General features: G+C 43.4%; 1 protein-coding gene across 1 annotated transcript; it reads left to right on the forward strand.

The window, feature by feature from the left end:
* The first annotated feature begins 15686 nt into the window (after positions 1-15686).
* LOC113953731 (cytochrome c oxidase assembly protein COX20, mitochondrial) lies at positions 15687-19256 on the forward strand. The gene is made up of 4 exons (XM_027657219.1): positions 15687-15895; positions 17708-17822; positions 17973-18036; positions 18493-19256. The coding sequence occupies exons 1-4, from the start codon at positions 15863-15865 to the stop codon at positions 18632-18634; spliced, it is 354 nt and encodes a 117-aa protein (XP_027513020.1). The 5' UTR covers positions 15687-15862; the 3' UTR covers positions 18635-19256.
* Positions 19257-21145: the final 1889 nt, after the last annotated feature.

The raw sequence follows: 21145 nt of genomic DNA on the forward strand, positions 1-21145 counted from the left end.
CCTCCCACGGGAGACAGTCCTTTATGTACCTCTCCAGCCTGAGTCCATCCCTCAGGCAGCAGTTCTTCCCAAACTACTGTCCTGTGGGTCTCTTCTCCATGGGGTGCAGTCCTTCATGAATGAGCTGTACTGACGTGGGTCCTCTACAGGGGCCACATTTATCACACGGGAAAAACCTGCTCCAGTGTGAGCTTCCCTCTCCACGGGCTGCAGGTTTCTGGCAGGACCCTGCTCCATCTTGGGCCTCCCACGGGGTCACAGCGTCCTTTGGGCATCCAGCTGCTCCAGCATGGGCTTCTCCAAGGGCTGCAGGTGGGTCTCTGCACCCCAATGATCCTCCATGGGCTGCAGGGGCACAGCTGCTCCACCATGGTATACACCACGGGCTGCAGGGGCCTCAGCTCTGGGAGCACCTCCTGCCCCTCCCTCTGCACTGACCTTGGTGTCTACATTGTTGTTCTCATGTTCTCACTCCACTCTTCTCTGGCTGGAATTCCTTCTGCACAACAACCTTCTGTTCTTAAATATGTTATCACAGAGGTGTTACTATTACTCCTGATTGACTTGGCCTTGGCCAGCGGCAGGAAGTCTATCCTGGAGCCAGCTGGCACTGGCTCCACGGGACAGGGCAAGCTTCTAGCAGCTTCTAACAGAAGCCACCCCAGTAAGCCCCCCTGCTAGCAAAACCCAGCCACAGAAACCCCCTACACTGGGAAAGGGATGTGTTTTGCTGTGGTTTGCCTGCTGAGCCTGGCATCGCTGTGTGCATGGCTAATGAAGAGTGGCTAGAGCATGACCTGTTGGAGAAGCTGCCCAGACACAGGTGTGTTCCCTTTTCTGACTGCTAAAAGGGACCCTAATCACTAACAAAGATGCAAGGGAGTTTGAGGAACTTGTAACCTATTGAAAGGAAACTTGACAAGAGTTCATCAAATAAAACTAATGTGACTTCCAGGTAAACTCATTTCTGGCATGCAATGGCCAAGGGTGCCTATCCACTTCTAGGAAGGTGATCAATATACAAAAATACATACTGCATTATCATAACTCTAACTGTTTGTTAATTGGTGAGTGGCTGAATTTAACTGAGCTGCTCTTAAAGAAAATAGAAATGTTTCAAATGAAAATTTTATTTTCTAAAAGTTTCTTCAGGCATGCAGAAGTACATGACAGATTTGTCATTGGAACAGCTTCTCAACAGGCAAAGGTGTTTTTTGTGGCTAAAGGCACCTTAGTTTTATCACACCCCCAAAATAAATATATTCTTCCACAGTACTTCATATAGTGCAATGAAAATGGCTAGTGGACAGTTCCTGACTTGCTCTGATACCCTGTGGTTTGATCTAAATCAGATCATAAGAAAACCCTTCAAACTTGTCAATGTAACAACTTGTCAGGGAGGCCATGGCAGTTCTTTGGAAAAACTGCTGTGCTCCACTGGCAACTCCCGTTTCTGTTGGGCTAGAGTAGGAATCCTGTATTTCTCCCATGATCTGGTCTAGTAAAATCAGGGTGCAGCAAACTAAAAATAGGATCTGGCCATAAAGAAATGCTAGATCTTGCACTGGTGTGGTTTTAGCTTGCTTTGGGGATGACAGGGCTGCATCTATCTCCATGTCTCCTTAGAAAGGGACATGGCTCACACCAGAGTGGCTCTCCATCCGTGTCCATCTCTGAGCAGCAGCCTCGGACAAGTAGTACCAAGGTAACACTGCTCCTTTTGCAGGTGGAAGATGGGTGGCCAGCAGTCCTCATAGTCTTTGCAAAGTGGTGTCTTGATCCTGAAATCCTGAAAGCAGAAAGTCTGCTGCACTTGCTGGTTACCTGGTGTGCTGCTTCTAGCCTGTGTGGTTGTGTGAAAGGAGTCTCCTGAATGAGGCAAAGGTGAAGGAGAGGGGCTTCATGCATGCCCCGCAGGAGCTGTTCATGGGTTTCAACTCATGATTTCCTTTTAAGGAGCCTTTCTTAACTCTTTATCCCCTTTCACCTTTACACAGCCTGAAACAAGGCACCCAAATACTGGAATTCAAGAAGCCAGGACTGTGTTGCTGAACTGTTCCTGCTGGGGGCTCACCATAGCTTGAGTGGAGAAGTAGGAAGGGGTTCAAGCCATCTCAGATGAGAAAAGCCTTTCCTGCATCTATGATGCCAGCCTTGTCTTCTGCCTCAGGTGACTGGGGCAGTAGCAGGGTGGGGTTAAAATGCACCTTTTGTGGAGTTCCGGTGTGGTCCCAACGTGGCTGATGGTCAATATGGGCCCTCCTTTGCAGTGAGGTAAGTGAATCAGACACCCCCTGGCCAAACAGGGCACAGACAGGTTTTTATCAGGCTCCAGTGAAATGTGTCCAGATTCCCACAGCAGGAAGAGGTAAGGGCAGAGGAGACCCACTGTTCCCAGTGAGTGCCTGAGTGACATGGTGAATGCGGTTTCAGCTGGCTCCCTCATGTTTCCCAGGTCTGAACGGTCAATACTGTTAGCTCAAGCAGAGCCAGAGCTTTCCTCATAGAATAAGAATAAAGCCCCATTAAAGCCACCTAATGACAACACAAATCATGTTGAACAGAAAATGTCTTGTGTTCCTTACTCGGGCTTTGGAGGTTTGTGGGGTTTGTTCTGGTTTTCCCACTCCTAATTTGCCTGTGGGAAACGCTGCCTTCCCCCAGCCTTCCCAGTGCCAGCACACAATAGCTACTTGTTTTTTGCCTGGAAGGAATTGCTGAGGCTTTAAATAGCTGGAATTGAGTTTATTTTAATTCTGTACTTCAGCTCATTCATTACTCAGTTCTAGCATCCTAAAAGTGAAGATTTCCAAAAGAATTAGAATTTACCTCCTTTTTTTCTTTACCTCAAAAAGATGCTCTGCATCTTAAATTCCCTGCACCAGCCCTGCGTTAGTCTCTCTAACTAATCCTGCAGCAAAGTGTCAGCTTCCAACAAATTAATTCCCATGCCATTAAGCAAACATCAACAGAGTAGTGAGGACCAGCAAGAGCTGATGGCAGTGTAGCTGGCTCAAATACAGCTGTAAAGGTCAATTGTTTTTTATGTCAGAGAGACTCGGAAAGTTTAGTAAAAGCACTGAACAAGAAATTATGATAATAAGGGTGACCAGCTGAGTGGAGGCTGCTCGGGCTGGCTCTTCCCTCCAGCACTTTGGAGCCGAGGTAGAGGAACACCTCAGGGAGTGCCCAGCTTTTGAGGATGCTCTCATCTCTGCAGTTGCTTTCTATAAGCTGCTTTGCCCTTCTAGGAGCCTTGCGGCTTCTGTGGATTTTAAAAGGTTTAAAGGAAAGACAGGCTGTGTGGCCTAAAGTGCTGCCTCTGCTCCACGACTCCCTGCACAAACGCTCCCCCAGTGAAATGCCACACCAAGACATGCACCCAGGGATGCCACACTTGCCCCATGCTTTTGGAGAGTATGGATGAGCATGGCATGGGAACCTGCAATGCATCCTTCAGAGAGAAAGGCAGCCTCTAGCACCTCTCCAGGTTGCATTGAGCTTCAAAGATGTAATCATTAGTGCTAATATTGCTGAGATTGTCTTCAAATTAGGGAGAAAAAAAGGCTTTTATACTGGCACGTCATTATTTATTGATAATAAACTAATACTGCGTAATTAAACTAAGTACAAATGGGAATTCATTCAGAGCTAGACTATGCATCTTCCCAGTCCTGGCCTGTAACATGACCTATATGTATAGTACATCCGGAGCAATTAGCTTCTGACAGTCATCTTTTTCTCCCTCACTCTGTCCACAAATGTTGAACTTCCGAAATGGTCTCTGAGGATCTGCTTTTTTTAGGGTTATTCAGGTAACACTATTGGTCATAAACTTCCCTGACTGTGTCATGAGCAAATCTATACTACTTCCTCCATATCTTCTGGAGAGGTTTACTGAGAATATCTTGAAGCAGCAGCAACCCTCCCCCAGAAATGGGCTCTTGTTTAATGTCCACCAGAGGCAGCCTTTGCAGCATATCCCTGGTAGTGTGGAAAAGCTCGCTCCCTCCTCACAGGCTCTGAGGTGATTTTCTGGCCCAAGACAACAGTTGTCTTTAAGCCATGTCTGCAAACAGGAGGAAAGTGCTGCAGTAGATTACTTTTCAGCTGATCACCTTCAAATATTTTAATATTTCAGTTTTATAGGAAAGAACCCTCACCCTAAAAGTGCACTTCTGGTGACTGCTGCCTTGACTTTGAGAAGCCAGTCTGTGAAAAACATTAGAAACTCCATATCCATTGGCAACTGGTGAGGCCAAAGTACTCTATTAACAGCTCTTGTAGTTTTTCAACTGTGGAAGCCTATTCTGTTGACATCATTCTTCCATGATGACCTTGGAATAAGGAAACCTTTGCCCTCCTGTCTGAGAAGCCCACATAAGCTCTCTTGGTGCTCCTTTCCCAATGGCAACAGCAACTTGCTTTTGGGACAAGAGCCACAGGACACATTGTCTGCAAGGTTGCTGCTATTGGGGTGCTGCAGGGGACACAGAGCATGCCCTGCAAAGGGAACCAGGCCAGTGCCACACAGCACTGAGCCACTCAGATGAGCAGGATGGGCTCCCAGAGACACAGCAAAGGATTTCAAGTGCTCCATCTTGGTTTCCCCCTCCCCATGGCATCACTTTACCCACTTCAGAAGCTGCCTCGACACAATTGTTCTAGTTTTAAGTGACTTTCCAGGCCAAAGGCAAAAGCTGCTTTTAAAATTAAAACGTTTTAAAGTAATATACTCCATGCTGGTGCCTGCAGTGTTTGAAGAAATAAAACAACCAAAAGCTGCAGCTGAGCTTGGGTCAGACAAGTTCCCTCTCTCTGCCCAAACACACAGACAAAACTGGTAGTTATTGAAGAGTGTGACATGGGTTTGTGGCTCCTTAAGGAACACCACAGGTAATGGAACCTTCACCTGGAAAGCAGATATTTCTGGTAGTAGTTAGGAAGAATTCCAAGAATATTTGTAAATTAGGTGCCATGCATATAGGACTGATAATCAAAAATGTACATCTTTTACAAGTTAACCTATAGGAATATTCTAGAAGCAGTGGAATAAATAGGTCAACAAAATATGTTGAGGTCCAAAAAGAAAGGGGCACATGCATGTTCAAAGCTAACCATGAGTCCTTCCATCACTGCTGGGGCCTGGGAATGATACAGGGGTGCGAGGGGGTGTGAAGACATCTACAGACCCTTCCTCCCTCTGCTCTCCTCCCCTGGTTACAGGACAAGCTGCCCTGAGAGGCAGGATGAGGTGGGATGAGGAGGATGGGCTGCAGCCCATCTGCATTCAGGCTGCTGCTGGTGCAACAAGCTGAAGCCTTTGCACCTGGTCTTGTACACCTCACAGCAATGAGCAACGGATGTGCCCGCGCAAATGGAGGGAAGCCCGGCCGCAGGGGCCAGGGAAGGACAATCAGGTCAGCTGTCTTCTTTACTATACATGCTGCCAGTCGTTTCTTGGTTTCCATGGAAACTAGCTGCTGCAGAAATGATGTTATGGAAATTACTTCTGAGATTTAAAGCTCACAGATTTGCTTTGCTGTAATGAGTGCAGAGGGACTTGCCCTGCACGTGGTGTAAAAGCGGTTTCAGAGGAGTTGCAGGTACCCTGGAGACAACCTGCTGGCAGCGAATGCACCTTCTGCCCTGTGTCACTGAGAGCCCATGCAGCCCCAAATCCTAGGTAGGAGGAGGAGGAGGAGGTGGAGAAGGAAAAACCAGAAACTTCCAGATCCCACTAGCTCCCTGCTGTTGGATACAGCTCACGCCAGCACAAGAGGCAGCACTATTGCCATCTCTGAAGGCTGAAATCTATTGTTTGCCCTGCAAAGGCCAAGCTAGCAGATGCAGCACGTGGCGAGATGTCCAAGAGGCTGCAAGGAGACTGTGGTTCAGCACCTTCAGTGGAAACAGTAAAGGCAGCAATGGTGGCTTAGAGACAAGTGCAGCCACTGTGAGGCTGCCCATCCCTCTTACCCAGATACTAAGCAGGAAACACTTTGTTCAGTGTTTGCTTTCATATTTGACATGGCCACTGAATGGTCAAAAATCAGTCTTGTATGAAGACAAAGGTTGGATAGGCCAACTTATGTAAGTTGCTCTCAGAAATACATGTATTATTGAATAAACCGAGGTCATGCCTCGCTGAGAAGCTCTGTAGCAACAAAGCGAGCCAGTCTTTGATGGAATAATTGGCAGAAAAACACGCAGAACTTAAAAAGCTTAACTCTCCCTCCATATTATTAATTACTCAATCAAGTTTCATTTGGAAGGAGTCCATGAAAATATAAAGAGGGATTTAACCTAACAAGAGAAACACCACAGCCCAAGTTAGGCAGCGTGGTGGAGGCCTGGGGTTGATGCTCAGGACTGGTGGTGTGAAGACAAGCTGTGCTCTCCACCACAACAGCAACCTACATCTCCTGTGGAAGGCAGCAGAACAGACCCCCCGTGCCTGCTCAACGTAATGCAGTGCTTGCACCTGCAGGTAATACCTTCAGCAGGAGGACAGCCTTCCTAGTGGATACTAATCAGGCAAATCACAGAAAACATCTGGAAACAGGTGACAACAGGGTGGAATTCATTTCAAGCATGAATTTTGATGTTTCTAGGAGCTGACCCAACATTTTACAAAAATGTTGTCAATAATACAGAAATGCTGAAGGCAGTGAAATCAGACATCAAATATTTTTGTTCAAGTCCTGCAAATGACAGCTGATCATAGCACTAACCAACAAGTGTTTGTTGTTGAAAAGTCTCCATGTTCCTCGGTGCAGGGAGAGCCACATGATCCTGGTACCTTACTGTGAATATTTTTCTGGATCTCTGCTGCAAAATCCACTCAAAATGACAATGCCACGTTACCCATGACTCCATTTCTGGAGAGACTCCTTCAGAGAGGCTCTACAAAAGCTGAGGATGTAAAATTAGAAATCCTGGGAGCAATGTGCACTCTGTTGTGGAGTGTTGCATCTTCTTATGCAGTGTTAATACTGGGGAGTATTAACATAAGTACTGTAGCCATGTAACCGAAGACATAAAGAACTTCACAGTAAGACTAACAGGCAATCAGATGCCTCTTAATTTTGAAGCAGAACTTGATGGTCTGTAGTCCATCAAAGGAGGAACAAGCCCCTCAGAAGACAGGTGTGGTATTTTATGGAAGAAGCGTGTAGCTTACAAATGCTGGTAACTGCAGCATTTGAAGATACACAGCATGAATAGGCACCACAGACTCAATTTTACATGTAAGCTTAGCCTACCAATAAAGTGTTTAAAATAGCATAAAGGTCACTCCATAGAAGAGGACAGCAAAAGAATAATGCATTATACTTTATATATGTAAAAGACAGTGATTAAATGTAGAGAGAGGAGCTGTGCTTGCATTCTTCAGACTCAAGCTGCTGGACAGTCAGGGCACTGTTCAGTTGCCTACACACTGGCATTGGGTTCCTCTTGGTTTAGTACATAAGGTACTTTTCCAGCTGATTTAAATCTGTTATGGGAGTAACAAAGCACATATACATGAAAGGAACCTGTTTGGCACAGACAGGATTTGCAGGATTGAGCTCTCTGTCACGTAGCCTTTCCCAGATTTCCTTCTCAACCTTCCTCCCAGCTCATGTCAGAAGAGGCTCAGATGTTCTTTGGAGCCTCGCCAGGGAGAGCAGAGGGTGATGTGAGGGAATCAGCTTTCCAGCCTACTACCTTTCTTCCTGGATGAGCAATTTGTGTCAAAGCACTCCACCTCCTCTGAACACTACTCACCCACGTGGGCATGTTCCCTGGTGGAACAGATCAGTCGTTTTCCTGATGAGCTTGCAAAGTGCATGGCTTCGTGATCCAGCTGGTCCAGCCACGGCTTAGCACTTGTAAGCTTCTAGGAAAAGCATAGTGCCAGATTGTTGTCTAAATGGTTAGGATCAGAACAGAGTCATGAGGTAGATCCCATAGGTCCCATAAAGGTTTGTATCAGTTTGGCCTGGCTCTCCCGCCAAGTCCAAGCTGTCTCCTCCCCCCTCCCGCTCTCCTCAAGCGAGGAAAAAAAAAAAACGAACCACAGGGAAAAAAAACTGAAAGAAGTTTGAACGAAACAGGATTATATCAAATATATATATATAACATATATTTACAGTTACATATACAATTTGAATATATTATACACAACAGGGAGCTCCCGAGGGGAAAAAAAGGGAAAAGGGAGGGGGAAAACAGGGATAAAAAGAAACCTAAAAACAAATATCTCCCACATATACCTGTTAATAGAGAGCTAATGAATGAATAAATATAAAAACTAATTAAATACTTCCCTGAGCGGGACAGCAGAGCTGTGCAAGGCAGCAGCCAACTCCCCCCACGCCTCCCGGAGAGACTGGAGATAACGGCAGGTCGGAGCAGGCAGGCTTTGGCCTATACAAGCAAAACTGTCTGCGAGAGGGACCTGTCGTCTTCAGCCACCAGAAGAGAGAAGAGCACAAACTCTCTTATCGGTGCCTTTTTATATATTGTGTTACGGAAAGGAATGATATGGAATACTTCCTTAGATTCCTGACCCCATTGCTAAGGAAGGCCTAAAAATTCAAGAAACCAACCCACTACAAGGTTTTAGACAGCAACCAGAGAAGCCAGGTTTTGTATCAAACCAAGGATCTAAGGAGGAAACTTGGTCAGAAGGTAAGGTGATGTTGAGAAGTCAAGGTAGGAGCCTAGACTGAAAACTAGAGGGACTCAAGGAAACTGTAGAGGAAAGCCTTGTATCTATCTGCCTTCTAAGGGCCCACTGAGTAAAGGATAGATGTGTTTTCGGAATCCCTTTCATTATGTCTTACAATGTAGTTTAGAGAGTTGTGTTGTCAGACTTTACTGTTTTTCTAGTCTAATAAAACAGCCTTGAACAGGATGTGAAGAAAAGTGGAGAACAGCAGTGCATGGTCAGCCCAGCTCAGTACACTCATCCAGACTCATCCCAGCAGAGATAAGAACCCTGCCAGCTTTGGGGTACCAATCCATACATCCCTGTTTGCCTTTAGTTGCCACTGAGACAGTCAAACCCTCAGATCAGGAAATGAATGCTCATGTCTGACTCCCAGATTGTTCAGCTGGTCTTTCTTGCCTCTGTTCAGCCAAACACATGAACTTTCAAACCAATTTTCAGACTAGAATTTGCCTGACCCACAGTTGTGATTGGAGTGGAGACTGAGTTTCAAAACTGGTTCCCATCGCAGCATGGGAAGTATGGGAAAATCACACATCAGCCTTTTAAAGAGCAACTTGTGCAACTTGTTAACTGAGAATTTGACAAATATAATATTTCACACTAATAACTGAGCTCTCTCCCAAATCAATATTCTTTCACAACACCAAAGCACTCTTTCAGCTCACTGATACTGTTGTGCAGACACTGTCCTATACAAGTGAGACTTGAGTATCCTCAGCAATGGGAGAAGAAACCAGGGCTGGCAGATACACACCCAGAACTGCTGCAGCAAGTTGAGCAAATGACACAGATGAAGTCTGTATATCCTGATGAGTGATAAAACAATACAGGCATTCTGGTTTTTTAAAACTGACTCATGCATTCAGTTTGTCTGTCTAAGGGCAATATGTATATGAGAGCTTCACTTCCAGAAACTAGGAGAATTTTCCCCCTCATGGGAATTCCTTGGTCAGTAACTGCTGGCAAGCAGCCTGGGGAATTTCGAATGTGGTTGTAAAATAGTTTCTGAAACAGGAAGAGTCTTTGAAAAAGGTAGTAAAACTGAGTATTTCTGAACTATCAACTAAGCCTGGACTAAGTGTGCTATCTTCTAACCATGGAAGATCGATGACAAGATCTGTAAGAGGGGCTTGGCACAGCTGGCATAGAGTAGGAATGGTACAGCGGTACCAAGAAGTCTTTGTGGTGTTTGGACACTTTCACTGACCCACTGCTGTAACTATACATCTGATCTTTGCCTAGAGCTGCACACTTTACTAGTATTTGTATTCTTTGGGGGACCTGGAAGGGGGCAGAGAACATGGCCCAAGGGTTGCTGATGGCCTCTCCTGACCCTGGATGAATAGGTATCCAGAACTCTCGCAGGGTGAAAATACCTGCATACCTTGGTGCTTTTTCCTGCAGAAGGCAAAGTCTGTGGGACAAAAGGCCTATCAGGATCCTACAGGGGAGGGAACATGGGGCATGTGTGGTCATGAAGCTGTCAGTGCAAGGATAGGTAATCTCTCCTGAGAGCTAAATGGGGCAGAGGCAGAAAGCTATTGATCAGGGAGGAGCAGGAGGAAGTTTCCTTGCTGAGAAGATTCCTTCAAACTTTCCGGGGCAGGAGCCATCAGCTCCACCTCCTGCCTCTCTAACCTTTATAAATTGTCCCATCTGTGGCTGTTGCTTGCAGCACTTTTATTAAGTTTCCCTCCAACCTGTTTTTTCACAAAAGTTATACTAACAACCTCAATAAATTTGAAGTTATCAGTAAGCTTTAAGATTTTATGAGGTTACTGTTTTGGTAAAATATCAGGGAATGTGTGTTAAATGGATTCTAGAAACTTTCCAGAAACTGAGCTGGTTTAATTATGAGAAAATTAGGTTTAACCAACACTTATATAAATTTGCAGATTCCGGAAAACTTTTATCTGATGGGCCTTTAGAAATTAGCTACAATCAATCCATATGCCATTCTTTGTAACTACAGACTAAAATTGTCTAGGAATGTGAAATTAAGTGAAAAAACAGCACATTTGTGGATCATAAAAATATTAGCACTTTTCTCAACTGAGGTCTGCACGATTTTGTTAATTACCTGTCTTAGCTCTGTATCTGAAATCACAGTCACTTAAAAGCACAGTGACAGGTTCTTAGCATTGTTGTTAGCAGACACACCCCTAGTAACTAAGGAGCTGATGGTTACTGAGGTTTAAATAAAATCAAAGTGCTTTAATTCTATTCCTCTGAGTGCACAGCAGCTTTACATTTTTTGAAGAAAAACATAATAAGTGAAATGGTGAAGGTTTGGGGACCATTCCATAATTTGACTTAAAAATAACAGTGTAATGCCTGAGGTTCTTCTTAGGGATTGGTCTTTCGCCATGACTTGTCTGAGCAAATAATTATGCCAGTTATAGATGAGATTTTGAAGAAACCTCTAATATGTTCCAAATCTGAGGCTTGCCTGTAGTTAGGCTGGGGGGAAAAAGGCAAAAAATCCAGGAGTCTGAACAGCATTAGTCTTTTAGTATTCATTACAAGCATTTGAAAAAGATGGGGGATTTAAGAAAAACTGCTGTCTTGCAATGATCATCTTGAGTCATGAGTTTGAAATACCCACATAGGAGGCAAAAAAATGTAAAAAGGAAACCATAAACTACAGGAATGTACTTCTTGTTCCCAAGCACAAGAATGAAGAGGGAATTGGATGGAACCGACACTATTATTCAGAATTACGCTATTGTAAGCCCAAATTAGTGCTCTGAAGGACCATTCATCACAATAAGCACTCCTTTCCTTTCCTCACCTGAGAAATGTCCCCTCTCTGAAGCACCGGATTTTGTGACGCTTGTTGTTGAAAATTCTTGACAACACAGACTTCCCCAGGACTGGAAGAATAACTCACCAGCCACCTCTGACCGATGTTAGGCTATTTTAGCTTTAGCAGACCAGAAAAACCAATCTATCAGACATCTATTATATCCAGCTATCTAAGAATTTTAAACAGTTTATAAGTGAGGCAATTAAGCATGTGTTTAGCTTCTGCACTTGTTCCTGCAGAGGTACCGAGAAGGCACAAGTCAGACATGCTGAGAAAATAAAACTACCAGCATGGGAAAGTGTATGGGAAAATAAAACCATTAGCATAAAGAAAGAAACCCTTCTGCACAGTTCAGTGGCCACTGAACAGATGCCCATGTTCAGGAGGTCTGAAACTCAATTTAGGGAGCCGCTAGCTGTCTCACTGGTCAGGACAACAGCAGCAGGCTCTAGGGAGACTTCTGAAGGTTTCCCAAGCAGCACCACTGGGCACATAGAGGGGGACATCAACAGTTCAGTGGAGAGGGTGCACACAAATCCTCCTGGTCTACTCAGCAACAATTCCCCCAGCAACCCAAAAAGCTCCAGTTGTCCTACTATTTTCCAAAACCTCAGAACTCAGCTTCTGCACTACACGTACCCTCCCTCCCGCCAAATTCTGCTTGGCTGTCTTGCATCAGGTGCTCTGTAGAGTTAATGCATAGATGTGATTTTAGCTCAGCACCCAATTCTCTAGGCAGGAAATGAGGATCCTCCAAAATCAAAATATGACAGAAGGTTGTAGCCCTTGGTAGCCAGTCACCAACAGACTGACTCAACCTTCAGGCCAGGTCACAGTGAGGCATCAGGAAAAGAGCGAAAAATACTGGATCCAAAAACATTAAGCAACGAGATATGAGGTATTTTTAATCTCTGCTTCTTCTCAAAAAGCAGCAGAAACCACACCAGGTACAGAAATATTTATATGCTAAACTAACACTCTCAGTGTGCAAGACATGAAGTCATTCCTGTCATGAACGAGAAAAACCTTGAATTCTTGCCAGGGAATCTGGACACCACAGTGGGACTTTAGGTGCCTGCAAATCTGGAACAACTGTTTGGAAATAAAACATTGTGTTTGACTTTGAACTCTCAAATCTCAGCCTTGCAGACTGCCTGTTTCTTGTGAGATCCTTCTGAAGCCATGAGCAAATTATTTTCCTTTACCCCTTGCCAAAGGTGCGCTATTTTGTGTAGGAGATCCTGCCCTAGCAGACTGAAACCAGCCTCTATAGCACAATGAAACAACATAGGCTGACTTCTCTGAATATTTTCATGTATTGTGGACAGTGGCTGTCTCAGGACTATACTATAACTTCCAGTGCAACAAAACACCTTGCATCTGGCAGGGTACTAGTGGACAGTCTGTTGCCAGACCATGTGAAGTGGGAATAAGTCATTGAAATCCACTTTAAACCTGATTACAGAATTAAAATCAAACATACAAACTCCTTACCCTCCCCCACTTTCCAAAGCGAAAAAAGAGAGAAAAGAAAACTGAAAAAAACCCCAAACAAAATATAATGAGATCTACCTGATGCATCATAATTTTTTCAAGTTGATACAAGGCATGGCTTCTGAACATCCTCTCCAGCTGTCTGGTTTGAGTGTTACTTTGACATGCTCTGCTCCTTGAATGTGACTCCTCTCTCCCTCTGTGCTGCTAATTATACACCTTCTTGGACAGCACATTGCATACAAAACATTACCAAAGTGGCTCCTGGCACATCATTTCTTTCCTCTCTTACCCTTCAGTTCAGTGATATCACTGTATTATGTCACTGTCTGTGTTACAAATGAACCAGTTGTCCAGACTATAGTACATTAAAGCAATGAGAAGGTTTTTTCCCTTCACTGGGCTTTAGCCTAATCTTGGCAAAAATGCAAGAACTGCAGCCAGTAATGCAAAAAAGTTAATTTATCTAGTGTTGGATATATAGAGAAAAGTGTAATAATAGGAGAAACACACCTTCTGATATCTCCTCAGAACACCCCTGCAGCCTCCAGTGACTTGTGCCAAGGGAATTCTTATGTCTGAGAGGGTGCCTGAGCATTTAATAACCTTCAATATATTTTTTCACTATGAATTTTCTAATTTTGTTGTGCTATTTAAACACCTTATTTCTAAATAAATTTCTTAGTGGTGCAACCCTCTCCAGTTTGTTATGAATTCTTGGAAACCATGTCCCAAAAGAAACAATTATCATACAAATATCTTGTTAACTCTAGTCTCCAGTTTTCCCTCGGGAGTTAATAAAGATTAAGCCTGACACATTCATATGACAGACATGGAACATGAGGTGCAGAGTTCATAATAAATCCCCTCCACACTGTTCATGATAGAAACCTCAGGACAGCTACTGTATTTTGAAAAATTAAGATGTGAAATGGAAGGGGAAGTTTAAAAGGAAAATGAGATGAACATGTTAGGAACAAAATAGGCCTAAGGAAAATAACACTGAGGCAAAAAGGGAGTCCCTTCCACTCCTGTTTCTATGACCCTATGGTTACTAGGTCATTATTCAAATTTGTTTCAGAAACAGTATAAATCTCCTAACGTCTTCGGTTTCAAAAGAAAAGTTCCGTATCTTACAAAGTTGCAACTTAAAAAAAAGACCAAAAATGGCAGAAATAAATAGTACCATCATCTGCTTGAAGTAGATTATAGTGAAATACAAGAAAACTTCAGTTTCCATCAGTATTTGCCACTAATACATTCAAGACATGCCTTACAAAGTAATTTACATTATATGAAAAAAAGGGTTATCTAAGAAAAGCTACTCACAATTCAAGTGACTCCTACTGATCTTTTTAAAATGGATAGTAAATGAATTGAATCAGTGTGTTTCGTGAATTCAGAGCACTGCCTGCAAGATCTACAAAGATGACAAAACAGTGCTAGATTGGGACTGTTGGGAAGGATTGAGACTTGTTTCTAATCCATCTGGGATTTAAAATAGCTCATGCAAATGTACAGTAGCACTTTTCAGCTAGTGATACATGAAAATTGATTATGTGTGAAAGTACATTGTTTCCAAAATCCTGCAAACATGTAAGTAATGAGATAAAATTCAAATTGACATAAATTTCAGTGTGTGAAAAAGACTGTTTTATTTAGCATAGGATTAAAAAAAACCAAATACATAATAATATTTAACAAGGTCTGAAGACATCTCATGCCTCCTAGGTCAAGACACACTATTTTTGAAATCAAAGAGCAATATTACACATCTCTCATCCACGTAATACTTCATCGCTAAGATGGAAAAGATCTTAAATTGAACCTACCCTTTAATTCACTTCTTGGCAGGTAGAGACTTGTTTTCTTGCGGCAAAATGTATTTTTACAGTATCTTGCAGAACTGTAACTCTGTCCTAAGTCACTTGTTTCTATTTACCTCTTCACATCCTTACTGCAGATACAATTACATACCTAACAGGTAATTTCCACCATGTTCAAGTGACTTAACACAGATTTCACCCCTTCCGAACCCACTGGGGTTTTGCTAGAAGTAGATGTACACGGCCTCACAAGAGGCCATTTTCCACAGCACTTTCTCTTCAAACAACTCTTCCTCCACTTTCCGCTTCCCGCTGCCACCAGGGTAGGTACTTTTCTCTCAGCCACATAAGCCATCGTCCCTTTCCAGCACTCTGAGTTGCGGAGACGGATAATCAACTCTCCCCTATCTGCCTTTGGGGGGTGTATCCCCGCATCCTTCAGGCTACCTACACCCCGCGAGGGATCCCATCACCTCCTTCTCCCACTAGGTGCTACCCACTGAGCGTGTTTACATCCCCCACCCCTGTGATTTCTCTTTTGGCTTTTAACAACGCGGCTCAGCCGGACTCCGGCAGGGCCTCTCTTCCAGCATTTATGGTACACCCGAGCACAGTCTCTTGTAGCCCCGAGTGCCCGCCGGCAGCCAAGAATCGGGAGCCAGAACCCAGGCGCTGCCCACAATCTCCGCTCTCCCGCGCCCCACGGAGGCGCGCGCCTGGAGCGGGAGGAGCGAGAAGGGAAGGGGAGGAGAAGGGCGGGATGAACCCGGCGCTCCGCCTCCCGCCCGCGTGCCCGCGCGCGCGCGCCCCCCGCTCCGTGACCCATTTCGCCGAACAAAGGATTTTCGCTGGAATCTCTCTCGGCGCCGGGACCTAAAATGGCGCCGGCGCGGCCGCCCCCGCCCCTTCCGCGGGCGCCATAGAGACGGGGCGGGCGGAGCGGCCGCTCCTCGGTGCCGCTCTCCGCGCGGGCGCGGCCCCGGCTCGCTGGTGCGGGCGGGAAGGCGCTGCCGCGTCATGGCGGGCGAGGGCGACTCTGAGCCGAGGAAGGTAATGGAGAGGGGAGGCGGAGAGGGCGAGAAGGAGGACGATGAGGAGGAGAATGAGGAAGTGCTGCGCGGGCACCCGTGTCTCTGCGGGAGTCCCGCGCTGGGGACATGGGAGGTTGTCGCAGAGCAGCCGTGACCCTCACACCCGCTGTTTTATCTCCAGAGGAAATAATTAGGGAACAATACACGGAAACCCATGGCAGACCTGAGGCTCTGTAGGGCCGAGTCGGTGGGGTGAGGGGTTGTGTGTGTGTTTGTTTCCCCCCGGACCCCCCCGTGGGAGTTTCTCTCTGTGGGCGAAACGCCGTCGTGACTCTCGAACCTCCTTAACGCCGGTGATTACAGTGGTTAGAGACATAACAAATGATTTCCAGTTCGGCAACAGGTGAAATGCTATTTTAAAAGAGTGCATCATGCTGCTCGGATGTAGCAGGGATACCTCCTTGGCCAACAACAGCGGCATATCCAGTGACTTCTTCCATGTAAGAGTACTTGAAATTGCTGTTTAGGAGATTCGACCAACATAGACCACATCCTTTCTATCTGGCGTGTACATAGGGATTATGTGGAAACAGCTGATAGTTTTCCACAGGGAACGTGGATAAGACTACCATACTTGCATACAAATCCAGCTGTTGTCAGATGCTTGTCATCCCTGTTACCACAGTTTTGTGATGACTTGTCTCAGAGATGTCAACCCTCCACGAACAGCTAATTGTAGTTCTCCATCTTTAAAATCCACTTTGACCCAGTAGAATACCTTTAAAAAAATAAACCATTCACCTTTGATGAATTTAGATACAGTTGCACACATGGCACTTAATACTCTAAGGATTTAAACACAACAGAACGAAGATGTATTCTTGCACCATCACTGACAAAAGAATGATAGCAGAAAGATGTTCAGATGTTACTGTGCTGCAGCCACTTTGACCCTGATTCGTATCATCTAGAGGCTTCTTTTTTTCAATGCAGTTTCTCACTCCTGCTTGTGGTGCCAGCCTGCATTTGCAAGGATGTTTGTCAGGTGGGAAATAGGAATTACATGCAGAAGCCAGAGTAGGCGTCTCTGAAATGAAAATCATACTTTTCAGTTCACAGTTGACTTTGTGAATGCCACATGTAATTGCCATTTGAGTGAAATAAAAGGTCAGTTTATAGATAGGAGACAGCATATGTAGTAGTTTGATTTTTTTTTTTTACCAGTAGGTTAATTAAGAAAATTACTCGTTACGTATAGAAGAATTTCTGTGCCCAGCCCCTGTCTGTACATAGGGTTAGGTTAAAATTTACTGGTTTATAAATGTTTTCATTCACTGTTCAGTATAAGGTTCTCTATTATATGCTCATTCTCTAGTAATTTCACTTTTTTTTAAAGCACATTTGCCTTTTCAGTTACTAAAATTACATGGCGTAACTAACTGTGTACTTGATTGTAACCTTATTTGTGTGTTGTGATGTAACAAAAATCCTGCATTCTTAAGGGTTTTCTCCCTTCCTTTTTTGGGGAATGTAAAGGGGGAAAATTAAGTAGTCATTTTATAATATTCAGTAGAAAGGATGGATCAACAGGTTTGTAGAAAATTATGTTGTAGTAGTTAGTAGTTCTTCCAAAACCATTCCTGATACAGCTGTGCTTGTTCACTTTTCCTCAGCTATAACTGTGCAAGCAGTAAATCCTCAACTGTATTTGGAAATACAGTCTATTTGACTACTAAAATAACAAGTCAGTTTTAGAATGGAGTTGGCATCATAGACTTCTACAAAAGTGATTTTTTTAAGTTTATGGTGTGTTTTTTGTTGTGTCTTACAGTCCTTTAAACTCTTGGGATTTCTTGATGTTCAAAGTGTCCCATGTGCACGAGAATCTGTGCTCTATGGCTCCCTGGGGTCTTTAGTTGTGGGTCTTGGACATTTTTTAGCAACTAGTAAGTACTTATTCCTTCTGGTTATGTATTTATTTGCAAGAGAAAAAATTCCTATTTGCTGTTAAGTGTTATTAATAATGGGCAGTGATCCAAGGCTTTTTTTCCTTTAACTTTTTGGAGGATTTTTATTTATTTTTTTTTTTTTTTTAGGTAGAGTTAGAAGATCTTGTGACTTTGCAGTTGGTGGCTTTATTTCCACAATGTTAGGATACTGGTATGTAAAATGCTTCTTCAGTTTTAACAGACATGTGTTGGCTGAACTGTACCACATGATCCCCATGTTTGTTTTCAGAAACAGTATTTCACACTGCTTTTGAAACTCCATTAAAAAACTTGCCTAGCGAAGCATCCTCTTCCTTCTCCCCAAGATATTTCTGTTTTTTAAAGGGAAACAGTTCAATGTGAGTGAATTTTTATGTTCATATATTTTTTAAAAACTTGCTATTGTTTCTTGAATCCTAAGAGCTCAAGCCACGCAGTTACTTCCATTTTTCTTAATTCTTTCTTTTTTTCCTTTGCATACCCCCTCCTAATTCCAAAGGCAGCATGCTGAATTTTACTAGCATTTTTATATGTGACTACAACGTTTCAACTGGCTGAATAAGTCTGATTTGATACTGTGACTCATATAAGGCAGGGAATCATGTTTTCTTTTCATCCCCCCCTCTAGGTTTTACTGCAGGTACAATTTGGCTCAACAAAGGATCCGGCAAAGAATGCTTAAAGAAGGAATGAAAAACAGAATGTTGTTTGAAGGCAGTTATCTTGATCCAGAAAAAAAACAAACTGGCAATGAAAGAAGCGATTCATAGGCTGCTGTGGAGGAGTTGTGGTCTAATACAGCTTTGGGAGAAGGTGGTCCAAAGATGTCAGTCTGCCTTGTAAACATGTGAGGTGTCTAAAACTGACAAATCATGGTTTTCCTGGCAAATCCGAGCAAGAAATTCATAGTGAATCTTTTAAGTCTGTACAAGCCTTGCTTTGTTTCATGTCTGTATGTATGTGTGTGTGTGACTGTGCACATAGTTAGGAATGACTTCCTGTGAAACATCTGGGAACTGATGTGTTCTGTTACAGAGAGGATTAACAGCAGTGATTTGGGACTGCTTTTAACTTCCATTGTAAACAGAGTGGTTCATTTTAGCACAGTTGTAATTACATCTCATTTACATACAGGAAAATATTTTCATCAGCTGTTCAGTAAGTGTATCTTCAGTGCTACTGTTAACAGTGCTGTTAGTAAAACACAAGTATTTAAACAGTAGACGAAGGCTTTGCTTGTGCAAGATGGGTGAGATCAGCGGCCTTTGTAAGATTTCAGCTGCAGGATAACCAGATAACTTACATACACTGTGAAGTTGAAGGATTTCCATGTTTGTTCTGTCTGTATGAAACTAAGAATAAAATCTGAATAAAATTCAGAAGCAATCTAAATTATGTAAATAAGTAATTTTTTTACTTGATTGAAAATCTTGCTATTTAAGACAATCCCTACAGCTGTGGAATAATAATGTACATTATTTGTAAGTACCAATGGTCAGTAGTTTGTTCTTGTGGTTTTTTTTAAAGGCGTGTTCTGCTTAACTATTTCACTGTACATTTTATGGTTAAAAGGAATATGACTATAATTTCAAGGAAACCATCTTATTTGGAAATACAGTTTAGGTCTAATTGAATATTGTTAAAAAGATGAGTGATGACATCATGTTCCTTGCTTCTGTCTGCAGGCTTGACACACTGTATTTATTTTTTCATAAAATGATTTATAGCCTATAATGCTGTAAGAATTTTTTGGTCTAAAGGCATTCACTGAGCAAAAGTAGTCCTTTCCCCCCATTCTGCACTTAATCTGAGAGAGTTTGTGATCTGTTGCTGACTGAGGTTGGTGGGGGAAGGTTTGAGACTCCAGATGTAAACAGCAGTATTGCTCTACTTATTTATTTGGAAAATATATGCAAGAGCACTAAGCAAACATGTTATTTACACTGAAAAAATTAAACTTTTACCCTCTGTGGATTGGCCTCATACAAGAAGAAAACAAACCTGCATAATCTAATTCTTTTTTTCCCCCCTCTATTCCTCTTGTTTCTTCTGGAGGAAAAAATAAAGATACATTTTACTGAGGACATTAATTCCAGTATTTTATATAAAAAGTGTTCAGAAGACTTCAGTTAGTGCAATGAAACACTTCCTGTCCTCACTGCAAAATCTGAACTCAGAAGTGAATTGGTAGCTAATTCAGGAAAGTGTTTCCCCTGGGTCTGTGCTGGGCAGGGGGCCAATGGGGAGGGAGGCTCCTTCCCTTTGGGATGGGAGGTGTTGCTTCATAAAGCCCTTAGAGCAGCAGTGGGAACTGAGCGAGCCATGAAGCAGGTCTTAGCAAGCTCCTGTTTTAATACATGGTTGAGTTCTCTCCTGTCTGACAGGAGAAAAGAAAGTGCAACCTAAGCAGGGGGTCTTTTGGCTGTGAGGTCATAGTTCAGCTTGGGGGAGTTTAGGCAACAAAAGCACAGGGATGAAAATTTACTCTTTGGAAAAGAGCAGTAGTAGAGAAAGAAGAGAATGGTGTTCTGTGCTGATGGGAAAGGAGGGAGCACGTGCATCATGGCATCCTTCAAAACACACAAGTACTGTGACTGATTAGGAGAAAAGAGAAGCGTTATGATACTCTGTAAATCAAAAAATCTGGGGAAAACTGCAGCATTAAATCCTCTCTGGTGTTAATTGGTGTTGGTTTAAGTTACTGCATTTAAGGATATTAGCTCAATAGCAGCTTAACTACAGTATTAGCAATTCTGGCCAGTAACTGTGAAATGCTAGATGTATTTGCATTGTGTAGATAACCAGTGTAATACTTCTGCTTCACTGTGCAGAATGTAAAATGAGCCTGCCAGATGTTGACAGAAAAATGGGGAAAGAGGCAATATGCAGAGGCAGCCTGGCCAACACGTTTGAGCTTCAGTATGTACTAAAACTTGAGGTGGAATTGAGCTAACTAAAAGTCGGGGCCTTTGCTGAATAGGAAAGGGTGGAGACATAAGACAAGGAAGCTGTGAGCAGGATTCAGTGTGAAAGGAGGGGCCTGGAACAGCAGAGGGAAGAATGCTTATGGCTAAACATGCAGGGGAAAATGTCTCGAATAATTCCTGAAAGTGCTGGCTAGGCTGCTTCCCTGCCAGCTGTGGAAAGTGAATTGAAAGTGACTGATGGGTTATCACATTGAAAAGGTGAGGGATGGGATAAAACAAAAAACTCTCAAAGCTACTAGTTGTAGGATACATAGATAAGAAAATAAAAATTACAGCAACTTTATAGAAGTAATT

The sequence above is a fragment of the Corapipo altera genome, unplaced genomic scaffold, assembly GCF_003945725.1.
Source record: "Corapipo altera isolate COAL_440 unplaced genomic scaffold, ASM394572v1 2c, whole genome shotgun sequence".
Classification (NCBI taxonomy): Eukaryota; Metazoa; Chordata; class Aves; order Passeriformes; family Pipridae; genus Corapipo; species Corapipo altera.